Source organism: Myxocyprinus asiaticus, chromosome 33 (genome assembly GCF_019703515.2).
Source record: "Myxocyprinus asiaticus isolate MX2 ecotype Aquarium Trade chromosome 33, UBuf_Myxa_2, whole genome shotgun sequence".
In the NCBI taxonomy this organism is placed as follows: domain Eukaryota; kingdom Metazoa; phylum Chordata; class Actinopteri; order Cypriniformes; family Catostomidae; genus Myxocyprinus; species Myxocyprinus asiaticus.
In genome coordinates, this window is record NC_059376.1 from 39,285,660 (window position 1) to 39,302,752 (window position 17,093).

The 17,093-nt window shown below is 40.5% G+C and overlaps 1 protein-coding gene across 12 annotated transcripts in view; it reads left to right on the forward strand.

The window, feature by feature from the left end:
- The window catches only part of LOC127424422 (host cell factor 1-like), a 41,095-nt gene that overhangs the window by 7,216 nt on the left and 16,786 nt on the right, over positions 1–17,093 (forward strand). For 11 of the 12 annotated variants that reach the window (XM_051669614.1, XM_051669615.1, XM_051669620.1 and 8 more), the window contains 14 exons: positions 1,490–1,698; positions 1,784–1,868; positions 1,988–2,094; positions 2,206–2,385; positions 7,916–8,239; positions 8,664–8,815; positions 10,611–10,805; positions 11,999–12,223; positions 13,168–13,269; positions 13,419–13,626; positions 13,792–13,928; positions 14,197–14,335; positions 14,502–14,698; positions 14,964–15,401. In XM_051669614.1, coding sequence (XP_051525574.1) covers positions 1,490–1,698; positions 1,784–1,868; positions 1,988–2,094; positions 2,206–2,385; positions 7,916–8,239; positions 8,664–8,815; positions 10,611–10,805; positions 11,999–12,223; positions 13,168–13,269; positions 13,419–13,626; positions 13,792–13,928; positions 14,197–14,335; positions 14,502–14,698; positions 14,964–15,401 — 2,698 coding nt within the window. The remainder of the gene's footprint in view (positions 1–1,489; positions 1,699–1,783; positions 1,869–1,987; positions 2,095–2,205; positions 2,386–7,915; positions 8,240–8,663; positions 8,816–10,610; positions 10,806–11,998; positions 12,224–13,167; positions 13,270–13,418; positions 13,627–13,791; positions 13,929–14,196; positions 14,336–14,501; positions 14,699–14,963; positions 15,402–17,093) is intronic. The other variant, XM_051669616.1, reaches the window with a different exon arrangement.

Genomic DNA, 17,093 nt, shown 5'->3' on the forward strand with positions numbered 1-17,093 from the left:
ACCGCCTGGTATATATGTCCTGGAGGGAGGGAAGCTCGCCTCCGATGATGTGTCTGGCAGTTCGCACCACCCTTTGCAGGGCTTTGCGGTCGTGGGCGGTGCTATTGCCGTACCAGGCAGTGATGCAGCCAGTCAGGATGCTCTCTATTTTGAGATTGTTTTGGTATGGGGATACGGTATTAATTTTATTTGTTCAGGTCTTGCAAAAAGGTCTTAAAGTCTTAAATATGATTTTAAAAACTCTGCAACAACCCTGATTATACAAATCTACGAACGCAGCACAGTAAAGGAGAGTTTGACAGCGGTTCACAAGATGCGAAACTCATAACTATCAAACAAACATTACACTATCTGTTTCATAATCAAAGCTCCTGGTGAAGGTGAAATAAGCACGGCTGCGCTTGCAGTGTCAAAATAAAAACCCCAGGTTAGGGTGAAGTAAATAGGACAGAAATATATTAACTTTTATCTTTAACAAATCTTATCCTGAAAATAATAATAATTCAGTATTATATTATTATAATAAACATGACTGTGTTCCACAGTAATAATTTAGTACTATGCAATATTCATCTGGTTTCCAAAAAAAGTTTTTGCACACTTTGGTCATTCACAAAGAAAAATGTTTTAGTAAAAATATATGAAGGTTTATAAGAATTTTATTAAGCTTCCATATATGATTGTTTGTTAAATATAAGCATAAATGTGCAAATCAATGAAAATGATTACATTTTACTCTCCCTTGTGTTAATTGTGTTAAACCTGTGGAAAACATGCCTTCATCATTTTTAAATAGATTTTGATTTAATGCCTTTGTAATATTAATTCTACTTTGCTACAATGGCTGTTTAGATGAAATGATGGTTCCTATAATAAAAAAAAAAACCCACTTATACTATTTCAGAGCAAAAACATAATTATCGAGATATATATCAAAAATGGTCAGTTTGCTGAAAAATATCGAGAATTTCTGAAGCTATATCACCCAGCCCTAATAAATATAGTCTGCAGGTGCTGTGCACTTCACAAAAATGTTCTTCTCGTACAGCAAGCACTGCGCGCGATGTTCAAAATGTGTTTAAAGCATATGAGCAGCTTCAGATATTCATTTTGAAGTGCACAGTACATGCAGACTGAATATTAAATTAAATTGCATCCTTATGCGGTTTAATAATCACACTAGGACATATCACAATATTAATTTGATTTATTGTCCATTTCAATGTAAAAGGAGTCACAGAACAAGCGCTCGAATAAGTGTATGAGCAGTTGAAAGCAGCCCTCTGTCATTTAGGCTGCGCACAAGAACTGAATTGAGTCGTTGCTCGGTACTACCGATACTGCAAAAACAATGGTATCATTACATCTTTATTTTCGTATCGACTTGGTACCGAAGTATGGGGTTTTTTGACATCACTAATCCGTTTCTTGGAGGACTTTTTAAGCTGCAGATCTTGAATTCTTAGTTATTTCTCCGTTCACACAATAGATACCTGAATGACCTCTATACACTCGAGCTACGCCCAGGCTCTAACGTAGCAGGCTGGGACATCCCCATTACATACGGCGTGCTGCCCCCTCCTCGAGAGAGCCACACTGCTGTCGTCTACACAGAGAAAACATCCAAAAAGTCTCGCCTCATCATCTACGGTGGCATGAGTGGCTGCCGTCTTGGAGATCTGTGGACTTTAGATATAGGTGAGAGAAATATGTGAGAATACGCAAATAACACTAAGCTTTGATCAATATATGCGAACTGTGTGCAATTTGCTCTGTTCTGTAGATACTTTGACCTGGAACAAACCTGCCATAAGTGGTGCGGCACCGCTGCCTCGCAGTCTCCATTCTGCCACTACTATAACCAACAAGTGAGTCACAACCTCTCAAGCTAGTTTAAATGATACATTTTAACAGATTCCACTAGGTTCAAGACTTATTTTAGAGATGTAAGTTGGTGTGGTGTTAACTAACTCTGATCTCTTCATAGGATGTTTGTGTTTGGTGGATGGGTCCCTCTGGTTATGGATGATGTCAAAGTAGCTACACACGAAAAGGAATGGAAGTGCACTAACACTTTGGCCTGTTTAAATCTTGGTAGGTTTGTCAAATAAACTCTATCACCCTAGAAGCGATGTGATAGATGTTCAAAAAGTTTTTTTATTTAAAATAGATTTTGATCATTGACAAACCTTATATTCCTTTCAGACACAATGTCGTGGGAAACTATTTTGATGGACACTCTAGAGGATAATATCCCAAGGGCCAGAGCTGGACACTGCTCTGTGGCTATTAACAATAGACTGTATGTATGGAGTGGCAGAGATGGTTACCGCAAAGCCTGGAACAACCAAGTTTGCTGCAAAGACCTGTGGTACCTGGAGACAGGTGGGCTATTGATATTCCTCACAGATTCTCAACCCTTAACCCTTACTCTCAAACTTCAGCAGGTAATTCAGCCTAAACCACTTGAATCAAAAGCACACCTAAGGCATAAATGATTATTTTGCTTCTGTTAACTTCATATTTAAACAAAAAAACGTAAAGTTTGGAAATCTTTCATTGTTAGAATGCTCGCCATTCAGAATCTATTTGCCAATAGCTAAGTTTTCATTCAAGTTGCAAATTTAATTTGTGAAAAACCATAATATAGCACAAAAAATTTGCAAATAAAGCAGCGTTTCTATCCCATGTGTTCAAAAGAACAAAATCGTCACTTCCAGAAAACTGTAGCCTCTGTGACTATTAATAACAGGGTTCCCTTGGATCCTTAAAGTCTTAAAATGTCTTAAATTCAGTTTTCCAAAATTTAAGGTCATAATAAGTCTTAAATATCTTAAGTCTTAATTATCATTTAAAGAGGTCTTAAATTGAGATGGAAAGATAGGAATCGTGGTATGACAATGTGATTATCAAACTTCAAAAGAATATGATTTAATTAAATTAATGCATGCGCTGCGTCCTTCAAAATGAAAACATGGCACTGTTGTATTTCAGTGCCATGAAAGCCTTCACAGTTTTAGCAATAAATGCTTTTTGAGTTATTAATAATGAAAATTGTATATCCCCTCTCATATGCTGAGAACTTTCCTGACCCATTACTTATAAAAAAAAAAAAAAGAAAAAAAAAATACATTTTATTTCTTCAATTATTTCTTTAAGTATACATCTGTGTTGGTTTATGTATTTTAATGTTTTTTTTGTTATTTCTTTTATTTACTTTATTTTAATTATTTTTTTTTTTCCTTCACCTGTACTTGTCTTTGACTCAGTGACTGTATTCATACATTGTTGGATCAGTGTAATTTTGTACATCTTATTGAACATTTTATATTGAACCTTCTGTTTTTCAATAATAAAAAAATCACAAATTGACGAATCGCGTCCCGTATTGATTCGATACGGGATGCATCATTTCATATTTAAATACGGGATGATCCCGTATGAGCAAAGTGTTGATGCGGAAAATTGAGTTTATCGGGAGAAATTGTAAATCGGGAGTACAGCGGGAGGAGGGGTGGAAAAGTGGGAGAAACCTGGCAAAATCGGGAGTGTTGGCAGGTATGCATGATCTGTTTTGAGATTGTGTTGGTTTGTTTTGGTATGGAGATACAGTATTAATTTTATTTGTTTAGGTCTTGAAAAAGGTCTTAAAGTCTTACATTGAATCTTACATTAAAGTCTTGCAACCCTGAATAAAATGTATGTGGTTTAGAGCACACAGACAAAACACTGTAAAGAACTTGTCTCGTGTGGGAGCGACAGCACATTTCCTCAATCCTTATGACTTACCGTGCCGATCTCAAAACTGCACTTCAGCATAGTTCAAAGTTTGTATTCAACTTGTTTGTTCTGCAAACTTTTTGCAGGCTTTGTATTTTCTAGACCGTTATTTCGTGGCTGTGGTATTTAAACGTGCTATGAGACGCAGGCGAGGGAGATGAGCAGGCACGCTGGTCAAGCTCCGTCGGCGGGGCTTTCGAACAACGCTGCCGAGCATTCATCTTGCGAATCTCTGCTCTCTTCCTGACAAAACGGACTAACTACATCTCCTCACCCACACAAACAAGGACTTTTCAACCTCTGCTGCCTTGTGCTTCACAGAAACCTGGCTGAGTGAAGCCATTCCGGACAGTGCTTTACATCTGCTGGGCTTCCAGCTGTTCAGAGTGGATTGCATCACGGAGTTAACGGGGAAAACAAGAGGCGGTGGAACGTGCTTTTACATCAATGAAAGTTGGTGTACAGATGTAACAACGTTAAAGAAGATTTGGGAGCGCTCTTTATTAACTGTAAGCCTTTCTACTCGCCGAAGGAGTTTTCCTCGTTTATTCTGTTGAGTGTGTGTGTATATCGTGCCAAACGCGTGCTTGAATGCCGCGCTGCAACAGCTGGCTGATCAGACACAGAACAACAATACTCAGTTATTATTATTCTTGGGGAAACGTGAACTGCCCAAATACAAACAGCACATTACATGCCCAACCAGAGACAGAAATATACTGGATCACTTCTACACAACAATAAAGGATGCATATCGCTCTGTTCCTAGAGCAGCTTTGGGACTATCTGATCACTGATCTTCCAACCTACAGACCGAAATTTAAATCTGCTAAGCCTGTAGTAAGGACTGTAAAGAAGGGACCAACGAAGCAGAGCTGGAACTACAAGCCTACTTTGACTGCACTGATTGGAGTGTTTTTGAGGCTGCAGCCACAGACCTGGACGACCTCACAGATACTGTTACATCATATTCAGTTTCTATGAGGATATGTGCATTCCTACTAGGACTTATTTAACATTTAACATCGACAAACCATGGTTTACAGCGGAACTCAGGCAGCTTTGTCAGGCCAAAGAGGATGCTTACAGAGCTGGGGATAAAGTCTTTTACAATCAGACCAGGAACACACTGAATAAGGGAATCAGAGTGGCTAAAAGAAGATACTCTGAGAAGCTGAAAAACAAGTTTTCGGCTAACGACCCTGCATCAGTGTGGAGTGGCATGAAACAACTCACAAATTACAGGACTCCTATCCCCAACCCTGTGGTGGACCAACAACCGGCTGACAACCTGAATGTGTTCTACTGTAGATTTGAAAGGCCCAATCTCACACCCACTCTGACCTTCTTCACACAAACACCAACACCTCCTGCAACCCCCCCTCCTGCTACTCAGCCTGCACTTAAGATCTGTAAAGATGATGTGAGCCGCGTCTTTCGAAAACAAAGGATAAGGAAAGCACAGGGCCCAGATGGCGTTTCACCTGCATGTCTTAGATCCTGTGCTAACCAGCTGGCCCACATCTTCATACAGATCTTCAATAGATCACTGGAGCAGTGTGAAGTCCCATGCTGCTTCAAACGTTCCACTATCATCCCCATCCCAAAGAAATCAAAAATCACAGGACTTAATGACTACAGACCTGTCGCCCTGACGTCTGTGGTCATGAAATCATTTGAGAGACTGGTGTTGGCCCACCTGAAGGACATCACTGGACCCTTTCTAGGTCCCCTTCAATTTGCTTATCGAGCAAACAGGTCTGTGGATGATGCAGTCAACATTGGATTTCATCATATCCTGCAACATCTGGACAGACCAGGGACATATGCAAGGATCCTTTTTGTGGACTTCAGTTTGGCTTTAAACACCATCATCCCAGCTATTCTCCAGACTAAGTTACACCAACTCTCTGTTCACACGTCTATCTGTCAGTGGATTACCAGCTTTCTGACAGACAGGCAGCAGCTTGTGAGACAGGGGAAACTCACTTCTAGCACCTGTACAATCAGCACTGGTGCCCCCCATGGATGTGTGCTCTTCCCACTACTCTTCTCCCTCTACACCAACGACTGCATTGCCAAGGACCCCTCTGTCAAGCTCCTGAAGTTTGCAGATGACACCACAGAGTCAATCGCTACAGACCTCCAAAGTTCATGTGGCCTTCAGATTAGCTCAAGAACAGTGCGTAGAGAGCTTCATGGAATGGGTTTCCATGGCCGAGCAGCTGCATCCAAGCCATACATCACCAAGTGCAATGCAAAGCGTCGGATGCAGTGGTGTAAAGCACGCCGCCACTGGACTCTAGAGCAGTGGAGACGCGTTCTCTGGAGTGACGAATCACGCTTCTCCATCTGGCAATCTGATGGACGAGTCTGGGTTTGGCGGTTGCTAGGAGAACGGTACTTGTCTGACTGCATTGTGCCAGCTGTGAAGTTTGGTGGAGGGGGGATTATGGTGTGGGGTTGTTTTTCAGGAGCTGGGCTTGGACCCTTAGTTCCAGTGAAAGGAACTCTGAATGCTTCAGCATACCAAGAGATTTTGGACAATTCCATGCTCCCAACTTTGTGGGAACAGTTTGGGGATGGCCCCTTCCTGTTCCAACATGACTGCGCACCAGTGCACAAAGCAAGGTCCATAAAGACATGGATGAGCGAGTTTGGTGTGGAAGAACTTGACTGGCCTGCACAGAGTCCTGACCTCAACCCGACAGAGCACCTTTGGGATGAATTAGAGCGAAGACTGCGAGCCAGGCCTTCTCGTCCAACATCAGTGTCTGACCTCACAAATGCGCTTCTGGAAGAATGGTCAAAAATTCCCATAAACACACTCCTAAACCTTGTGGAAAGCCTTCCCAGAAGATTTGAAGCTGTTGTAGCTGCAAAGGGTGGGCCGACGTCATATTAAACCCTATGGATTAAGAATGGGATGTCACTTAAGTTCATATGCGTCTAAAGGCAGATGAGCGAATACTTTTGGCAATATAGTGTGTGTATGTATGTATGTATGTATGTATGTATATATATATATATATATAATATACACATATATATATTGTCTATTGTGTATTCTATATATACTTTTCAATGTTTATCTATTTTTTTATTCAATTTTAATTATTTTTTAGTCTTGTTGCAGTTTTTGTATTGTTGTGTACTGGAAGCTCCTGTCACCAAGACAAATTCATTGTATGTGTAAGCATATAAAGCAATAAAGCTCATTCTGATTCAGGAAAGACCAGAGTAACATTTCAACATGTGGTGATTGGTCCGCTGGGAAGTCCAGTGATGAACGAGTTATTCAGTCTCATGACTTTTTTTGATGCGCATCTTGTATTCCTAATAAACTCAATAGAAGTTTATTCTGTAATTGTTTTTTCATCATAGTTTACGCACATTGTTTTTTTTTGTATCGGGGAAAAAAATGTATTCACCTCAAGCGGACGTTTTTTTTAATGCGCATTTTGGAGATTTTATTCACATCTTGTTGTTTCCATCCAGCAGTTTTTATGCAATATCACAAAATGCACATAAAAATACATGGAAGGAAACCCAGCTACTGATGTCATTGCAGTATTTGCATATGAATTCAGGTCATCTTTTTTTGTCATGTCTGTATCCTGAATTGTGTTTGGCCTTGTTTTCTTGATGTAGCATTTAATTTACACAGAACGAAAACCTAAACTTACCTTAAACATTAACACTTTTCTTGCTGTCTTGCTAGCATTGGTGTTTATTTTTTGACTGATATATCGGCAGGGCCGATTAAGACGATATTTGTCCGTTTTGCAAATTTTCAGTATTAGAAGCGTTAACTTTCCCTTGTGTCCGTTCCAAAATCTACTAAAAGTTTTGTCAATGAATATTAACATTTGTTTTTTTTTTTCTCTCTAGTTTATGCATATTTGATTAAATATTGTATAAAATACCTGTTCGTTTCACTTTCGAAATTTTGTGTGTGACACCTGATTTACTGTTGTGGATATCCGATCAGCATCGGTCATTGAGTAACTCATATTGGTCAACCTCTAATTTCATCCAGTAATTGAAATCTTGTTAATTGACATAATTCCTGGTAATTTAGTACAGAAAATGCTTTATTATACTCATTCATTTTATGTTCATCTTTCTCAATCAGATCGTCCTCTGCCTCCATCACGTGTGCAACTGGTCCGTGCCAACACCAACTCTCTGGAGGTGAGCTGGGGGGCAGTGCCCACAGCAGATACATACCTGCTACAGCTGCAGAAATATGACATCCCTGCTGCGACAGCTGCCATGTCTCCGACCGTCAACCCCACTTCGTCCTTGCCCGTCAACTCGCCCAAGAGTCCTGTGCCTGCCTCTGCTGCTCCTGCGGCTCAGAGCATGCCGCTCTCTGGGGTCACACTGGTGCCACAAGTCCCTTCACCCACTACTTTCATGCCAGGCAGCCCGATAGCAGCCTCACCTCGTGGGCCAGGTACAGACATGCATTAATTGGGTTTCAAATTTGAGAGATGCATGTTTTTTTTTTTTCAAATCTCTTATATTCCTGCTATGCGACTACCTTAAAAAGGGGGAGTTCACACAGAAATAATTTACTCACTCTCATGTTGTGTGCTTTAACACAAAAGGAGATGTTTGGCAGAATCGTAGCCTCAGTCACCATTCACTTTCAATGTATGGACATAAGATACGATGAAATTGAATGGTGACTGAAGTAAATGTTCTGCTTAACATCTCCATTTTTGTGTTCCACAGCAAAAATGTATAGGGGTTTGAAAAACATTAGGGTGAGTAAATGACAAATTGTATTTTTTGGGTGAAATAGAAACTTAAGGTTACTTATGTTATTAAACTTTACACCTAAATGCATGTTAACATATGATTTTTTTCATTCCTAGCTATTCTTAAAGTGGCAGCGCCTCATTCCACACCTGGGACATCCGTTGTTACTGTACGTCAGGCCATCCCAGGGTCTAAATCCCCGGTCACTGTAACATCACTTCCTGCAGGGGTCCGCATGGTTGTCCCTGCACAGAGCACCCAGGGCACGGTATGTGTCGGTATTAAGGTTGTACTCAATTAGGGATGCAAATTTTGGCAAATTATTTTAAGAGTAACCAGCAGTATTAATCGGTTAACCGATAAGCCATGAATCAAACAGTGGCCAAACAGGCATGACAATGGCTGCGTCCGAAAATGTAGGCAGCTAACTTGTTGCCTTGCTGCCTAATCAGTTAATGGCTTAACTGACAGCTTGTTTGAATGAATGGAACTCTTAAGGAAACTGGTCTCTGAACAGTTTGAAAAGTACCTTATTTTCATCCTGCCCCCGAAGGCAGCATTTTCCTGGTTTCGGACACAGCAAATATGTTTTAAGTCTACACTGGCTGAAACAAAACAAGCTCACATGACAGATGTGCATATTTCACAATAATTATTACATCCACATTTGAATGAACAATACAGTATATTTCATAACAAACTTTTTGAATGGATTGCTTGCACGCCCTATTAACCTACGAGACGATAATTTGGCAGTTTAATTATGGAAGAATAAAAACAGTCAGCTTACCCACAAATTCTGCTGCTGGGCAATCCCAATCATTTTTGTTTGTCTTCAACATGTATATACGTAGGCAGCTGTCCGTATGTTGATGGGAAGCACAGAGACTGAAGTCCGCTCCGAAGAGACTGAAACCCACTCAAAGCACTGAAGTTCAGCACGCATCGCACTCTCGTCTCCCGACCCGTACAACATAAGCGGAAAAATATGCTCTTAGATGTTGAGGCTTGCAGATGTTTGTTTTTATATGGTACCGCATTGTACTCTACTAAACTGTGCTACTACTAAACTTTAACATCCTGTTTTACAATTTGCATCGGAACATGTCTTCACAGGCAAAATGTTCCCACACAGTGCAGAGCACATGCTTCATATTTCCTTGTTTTTCATATTTCCTTGCTCCCTCGTGTGTACATAAACATTCCCTACATGTAAAACCAATAAAAATAGGTCTTTTTTTTTTTTTTTTTTTTTTTCAATTTGGAATGCCCAATTCCCAGTGCGCTCTAAGTCCTCGTGGTGGCGTAGTGACTCGCCTCAATCCGGGTGGCAGAGGACGAATCTCGGTTGCCTCCGCATCTGAGACCGTCAATCCGCGCATCTTATCACGTGGCTTGTTGAGCACATCATGCCGGAGACATAGCACGTGTGAAGGCTTCACGCTATTCTCCGCAGCATCCACGCACAACTCGCCACGCGCCCCACTGAGAGCGACCCCCATGTGACTCTAACCTCCCTAGCAACCGGGCCAATTTGGTTGCTTAGGAGACCTGGCTGGAGTCACTCAGCATGCCCTGGATTCGAACTTGCGACTCCAGGGCTGGTAATCAGTGTCTATACTCACTGAGCTACCCAGGCCCCCGTCTGTTATTTCTTCGGTTAATTTTTAACCGATATTATTAGTCGAGCAAATTGTTAATTCCGGTTAAAGGTCTACATCCCTATACTCAATGTTTCCTAGTAGTACTTACAGATGTTTAAAAACACTCACACATGAAATAAAGATTATCCGAATCAGTCTCCAAGAAAATTATTCTTTATTCTACATCTGGTGCTGGCACATTCTTACAATCAGGGCTGCCATGTTGAGATCACGTGACCAGCTGAATATTTCTTCATCTTAATCCCCAGTAGTTGGACACTTTGGCAGAATAAATTAATCATGGCTTACTAGCACATTTTTACAATTGATAACTGCATTTACGTCACTAGCTGTCAGTGAACAAAAACTGAAATTTTACAGTGTGCACCTTTTACATTTTTTTACTGTTTTGGTCTCCAGCCGATCGGCAGCAGTCCTCAGATGAGTGGCATGGCTGCTTTGGCTGCAGCTGCAGCTGCCACACAGAAGATCCCGCCCTCTTCCACAACCACTGTGTTAAATGTTCCTGCAGGAGCCACCCTAGTAAAGACTGTCGCTATGACTCCAGGATCCACGACTCTTCCCGCTACCGTCAAAGTAGCTTCTCCTGTTATGGTGAGTGCAGTAATTGAATTTAACAGTGAATTTGCATGGCATACCATATACAAGCAAACAACACCTTAGGATAGAATCATCTGCCTATTGAATTAAAAAAGGAAAACGCATGAATTCAGGGCAGAAATAAGGATGGCCTGCCACCCTGGGGCCAGAGTGAGGAAGTTATGGGCCAGTTGATGGAACTGTCACTTGCCCTATCGGGCCAATGCCGCATTGTCAAACCTTGCCTTGCAAAACATTAAACATTTGGATGTTTTAAATATTGTTGTTGCAAAATCTGCTGATATAAACTTGTCACCAAGGAAATATTACCTGTCTGTGTTTTGTTGAAATTCTGAGAATTTGTGATTCTTTGAAGCATCAGTAAGAATGGGTTGAAAATTAAAAATCAGTCAGTAATGTTTTCCATCATATGCCATAGTTTTCCACCAAAGCCAGATTATTGTAAAGAAAACCTAACATGTAATGAAAAATATAAATGGTATTTCTGGCACTTAAACATACAGAAAACTATTACTAATAATAAAATGTATGGGCCAGCGAAAATGTTGACATTGCAAGTAAAAATCTTATTTTACAGGCCCAATCAGGCCAGTAGAAAAATAAAATCTTAATATACACTAGCCTGCTGGCCAGTTGTTTAGATTTTTACTGGCCCCACTTTTTCTTTTTTTTAATTAAAAAATATTTAAATGTTTATTAATTGTTCACTTACCAGGAAAAAAAAAATTACAAACACATAATAGCTTAAAATTGTACAACAATATAATCAGGGTTCATACTGAGTTTTGAATGTTTGTACAAGGCTTTATTTTTACAGCTATTTTTTCAAGGTTTGAAATATGCTTGAATTTTGAAAATGCTTGATTTTTTTTTCCTTGGGTCTAACGGCATAATGGATGCATTGCAAATTCAACAAAACCTCATGACAGTCAGCTAGATGACGTAATCCTTTTAGTTATATATTTAAAACATCAGAACTCCGTCATCTGTTCCAAAACACACTCGCACTGTCACTAATGGACCATGCGTATTGTCGAGCCCTGAATTAAATGTTCAGGAAGTGGTACTTTTCATTAACTCATTCAGCATCCAGCTGTAGGTCAGTGAACTTCCTTTTTTGATGTCCGTTGGACATGAATGAACCAAAATATCCACTTCCTCTCTATGACGTGTTCCTCCTGTTCCAGGTTACTAACCCTGCTACCCGAATGCTAAAAACGGCTGCAGCCCAGGTCGGCACTTCAGCCATATCTACTCCCAACACCCCGACTCGCCCCATCATCACTGTACACAAATCGGGCACGGTGACCGTAGCCCAGCAGGCCCAGGTTGTCACCACCATGGTTGGAGGAGTCACCAAAACTATAACGCTTGTCAAGAGCCCTATCACAATGAGTGGCGGCAGTGCTCTGGTAAGATGAACAACCATTTGTTTATTTTCTCAACTCAAATGTAGTGACAAGATTTCAATGTAATCTATAATAACAAGTAATCCCATTCCTAAAGGATGGCATTATAATGAATAATACATTTAATGGGGGGCCTGGGTAGCTCAGTGGTAAAAGACGCTGGCTACCACCCCTGGAGTTCGCGAGTTCGAATCCCAGAGCGAACTGAGTGACTCCAGCCAGGTCTCCTAAGCAACCAAATTGGCCCGGTTGCTAGGGAGGGTAGAGTCACATGGGGTAACCTCCTCGTGGTCGCTATAATGTGGTTCATTCTCGTTGGGGCACGTGGTGAGTTCAGCGTGGATGCTGCGGTGGATTGCGTAAAGCCTCCACATGCGCTATGTCTCCGTGGCAACGTGCTCAACAAGCCACGTGATAAGATGCACAGGTTAACGGTCTCAGACGCGGAGGCAGCTGGGATTCGTCCTCCGCCACCCGGATTGAGGCGAATCACTACGCAACCACGAGGACTTAAAAGCGCATTGGGAATTGGGCGTTCCAAATTGAGTGGAAAAGGGGAAAAATCCCTTATTTATTTATTTTTTTTTATATTTTGTGTGTGGCATTTGTTTTTCTGTATTAAATTCTGTAGTTAATTAACTTTTTTTACTCTTTTGTAGAATTAAAAAGTAGATATTTAACAATGTTTTGACTGCTCTTTCCCATTCAATGAAAGAGGATGGCGAGTTACACTGCCAAGCTCTTAAAGGACAAAAGACATGGTCCATTGACTCACGTGTTATATTCAAAGTCTTCTGAAGGAAACAGACTGAATTTCAAGTTATAGCCTGGTCATTTTCCCAAGTATTTTCCGCTTTAGTCCATGGCATAGAAAAACGTATGGTGTTTTGAATGACTGTGTTTGAACTGTAGCTTACCCTCGCGTAATAACCCTTCACCATTCACAGATCTCCAGTCTTGGGAAAATGATGTCTGTTGTTCAGACCAAACCAGTACAGACTTCTGCAGTGACTGGACAGGCTGGAAGTAGCCCTGTCACACTAATACAGGTCTGCAATCTAGCCTATTAATAAGAAATAATGAAAATCTCTTCGATCTAAACCTAAAAATTTCTTAACCTGATTTGTTTTGCAATATAAAATGCATTTTTTTGTAGCTTGAGATTTTTACGTTCTCTCTTTTTTTTTTTCTCTCTTAGACAAAGACTCCTCTGCCTGCTGGTACCATCTTGAAGCTGGTCACATCTGCAGATGGCAAGCCCACCACTATCATTACAACTACCCAGGCAGGAGGGACTGGCACCAAGCCCACAATCTTGGGCATCAGCAGTGTCTCTCCAAACACCACCAATAAACCAGGCACCACCATTATTAAAACCATTCCCATGTCTGCCATTCAACAAGGAGGTACAGGCTAGTTTCATATTAGAATCAGTTAATAAGCTTTATTTTTAATATTTATTGTAATGTGTACTGATGTATTCTTGAGTTAAGCCACTTACGACACTTAAGGTATAATTGGGTAGCTATGTTATACTCATGATGTCCTGTTATTTCCCCTCTTATCACTAGGTGTGTCTGGTAGTCCTGGCATCAAGTCCCCCATCACGATTATTACCACCAAGATGGTTACTCCTGGCACTCAAGGCAAAATCATAACCGCTGTGCCTAAACTGGCTACAGGGGCAGGACAACAGGGTGTCACACAGGTGAGTCTTCATAGCCGCTGAAATTACTCATTACAGAAACATGCTTCAAGTACATTTCAGCTCAAATGATCAATGACCCATGCAGTATGGGTCTGATAAATCTAGAAATCCTGGGAATTTCTTGATTTAAATTTCACATATTTGTGTAGTGACGATTGTCACAATTATTTTAGGTTATCAGCCTGGGTTCTGATCATCTAATTTTAAATTTAGCCTGTATTTTGAGTGGCCTGTGATTTGTCATTTTAAAATATTTATTTGCGCTCAGGTTGTCCTGAAGGGGGCGCCAGGTCAGCCTGGCACTATCCTGCGTACTGTTCCAATGGGTGGAGTTCGTCTTGTTTCACCAGGCACTGTGTCAGCTGGCAAACCAACCGTTACCACATTGGTCGTCAAGGGCACCACAGGTATGCATATTCAGGCTAAAACTTGTGCTATAATATTGGCACGGGTTTTCCCGTAGCTTGACTGTGTGCAAAGTTTGTTCATGTTGCTTTATTTAACTTTAGTTGATTTGTACAAATGAAATTACAGTAAAAATACTCTTCTAAATATACATTCCTCTGCATTTAGGTGTCACAACTCTGGGCACAGTAACTGGTACTGTAACAAGCAGTGTGGCAGGGGGCAATGTGGTGAGCGCTAACACTAGCCTGGCGACACCTGTCACCAATCTTGCCTCCATCGCCACGTTGGCCAGTCAGGTGATCAATCCCGCAGCCATCACTGTATCTGCTTCCCAGACCAGCCTTGCCACTGCCACAATGCAGGTCAGACATCTCTGATCAAACAAGACATGTATCAGTTAAAAAGACAGTGGTCCTGATGTGTTACAATTAGGTCTGTCAATAGTTTAAAATAATTGCAGTAAATCATAAAATTTGAATTCATGGAAATTTGCGTCCTAACTATTTTTTTTATTCTTTCAAAATGTAGTCGGTTCAGTTTTAATACATTTAGTTCTTTAAAGGAATGACAGCTAATCTCAAAATCGTTGTTTTAGTTTGGCAATCCGGTTTTGTCTGTTTTTCTTAGTCGGCAGCCCAACCTACTCAAGTGACTCTGATCACCACTCCCAGTGGTGCGGAGGCCCAGCCTGCACAGGACTTGCCTGTCTCCATCCTGGCCTCTCCCACGTCTGAGCAGCCCTCTACCACCAGTGCTGATGCTGGAGACGGTGCGGGTGACAGTGCTGGTACCGTGACTTTGGTCTGTTCTAACCCTCCATGTGAAACTCACGAGACTGGAACGACCAATACGGCTACAACAGCTTCTGCTAAAATGGGCACCAAACAGGTCTGTTCCAACCCCCCATGTGAAACTCACGAGACTGGAACGACCAACACGTCTACAACTGCATCTGCTAAAATGGGCACTGAACAGGTTTGCTCCAACCCTCCATGTGAGACACACGTAACGGGCACCACCAACACCGCTACGACTGCCTCTGCCAACATGGGCATGGAACAACAGGTGACAATTCTGAACTATCACGCTGCAAGTAGACACTTCAGTATTATTTCAATTTCTTTTCACTTACTACCATTACTTAATATTATCGATACAAGTGTTCTGAGCCTCGTAGGGCTGGCAACAGGGCTGAGAAACTCTATAAAAAAAAATTCACTGAAGTATTACCAAAATTCTAATTAAATCTGAGTTTTAAAGAGATTATTTCAGGTAGTGGGAAAAATCTACAAGAAATTGGATTTTTAAATCGACGTTGTGACCCTTGTTCTGTTTTATTTGTTGCAATGCATCTGTTTTAGCCCAAGAATGTAAGTCATCTTCAGTGCTTGGCACACCAAAATTCAAATGCGTATTTTATAGGGATGGGAGAATATACAATGTGAGGTTCACGATTCGATATTATCTGGATTCGAAACAATAACACTAAGTATGGCAGAGAATTGTTTATTTTTTGAAAAATGCTTGTGCAAAATGCACATTATAATTTCTCATCAAAATAAAGTTCTTTAATACACAATTTAAATGCTCAAAGTTTAAATAAGAGTTTCTCATATACCTTTCACTATAAGATCACAAATATATAAGCCTTCAAAATTAGTGGACTAAAGCTGATCAGGTGCAGAAAAAGCAATCGAACTGAACAGAACCTGTCCTGAAAACAGTATGTGAAAATGTTTATTTTTTTAATAATTTGTTTGTCTTGATTATTATAATTGCATTTTAACTTATTAAAAATATAAAAATTCTACATTCTATCAATTAATATTATTTATTGAAATTGTATATATAATAATAGGGGTGTAACGATTCACTAGTTTTTCTCGATGCATCGATACTAATCCTGCCAATTCATATGCATCGATCTAGAAATATGATTTTTTTAAAAATCGAGAATCGCAAGTGTTGGTCAATAATCGATTTAAACTGTTAAAAATGGAATGAATCTCGATTCAGCAAATTAGTATACAATATTTTAGAATATAGAAATACAGAATTAGTTACGTGTGTGATTTAAACGAGACATGTGTAGCTTCATTGTCTAGCGCATCACGGAGCGAATGCCCTCACAGCTCTTCCTCTCCCCACAGACGTACGCTGCACTCTTCCATCACCCTTCACGGGATCGCACCTGCTCTCCGTTTCATCCGTAACTCTCACTGAAACTTTTTCTGAGCAGCTTTCTGAGTCTTTCAAGCACCTTATGTCTGATATCTCCTCCGGATGGCCACTATCTCATGAGCAAATGACAGCTCGCAATAGCACTCGTCGCAAGTCAAACTAACTCAAACCTTTTGATGCAGCTGCCAAATTGCTGCATGGCCACTACATGTGTTTTCTTTCAAGTTACTTATGGTGCAATAAACAATGTTAAGTATTTTGTCTTTTTCTTAAGGCACATAAGGGGAAGTATTTAAAAATACTTTAAAACTGCAGAATTGAATCATAAATCGAATTTCATTGTGAATCGAATCAAAAACCTGTGAATCGAATCGATTTGCTTTCAACTCAAAGATTCACACCCCTATATAATAATGATATGAGCTGTCGATGTTTGAAATGTGTAAAATTTAGAAGTAATAACTTTTGTTTACATTCATTTGTATAACAAGACTATAATGGTACTGTTACTTTAAGAGTTTAACGTGCATCTCACAGGCTCGCACAGGTGTTGTGGTTCATTAACGAAAGAGAAGT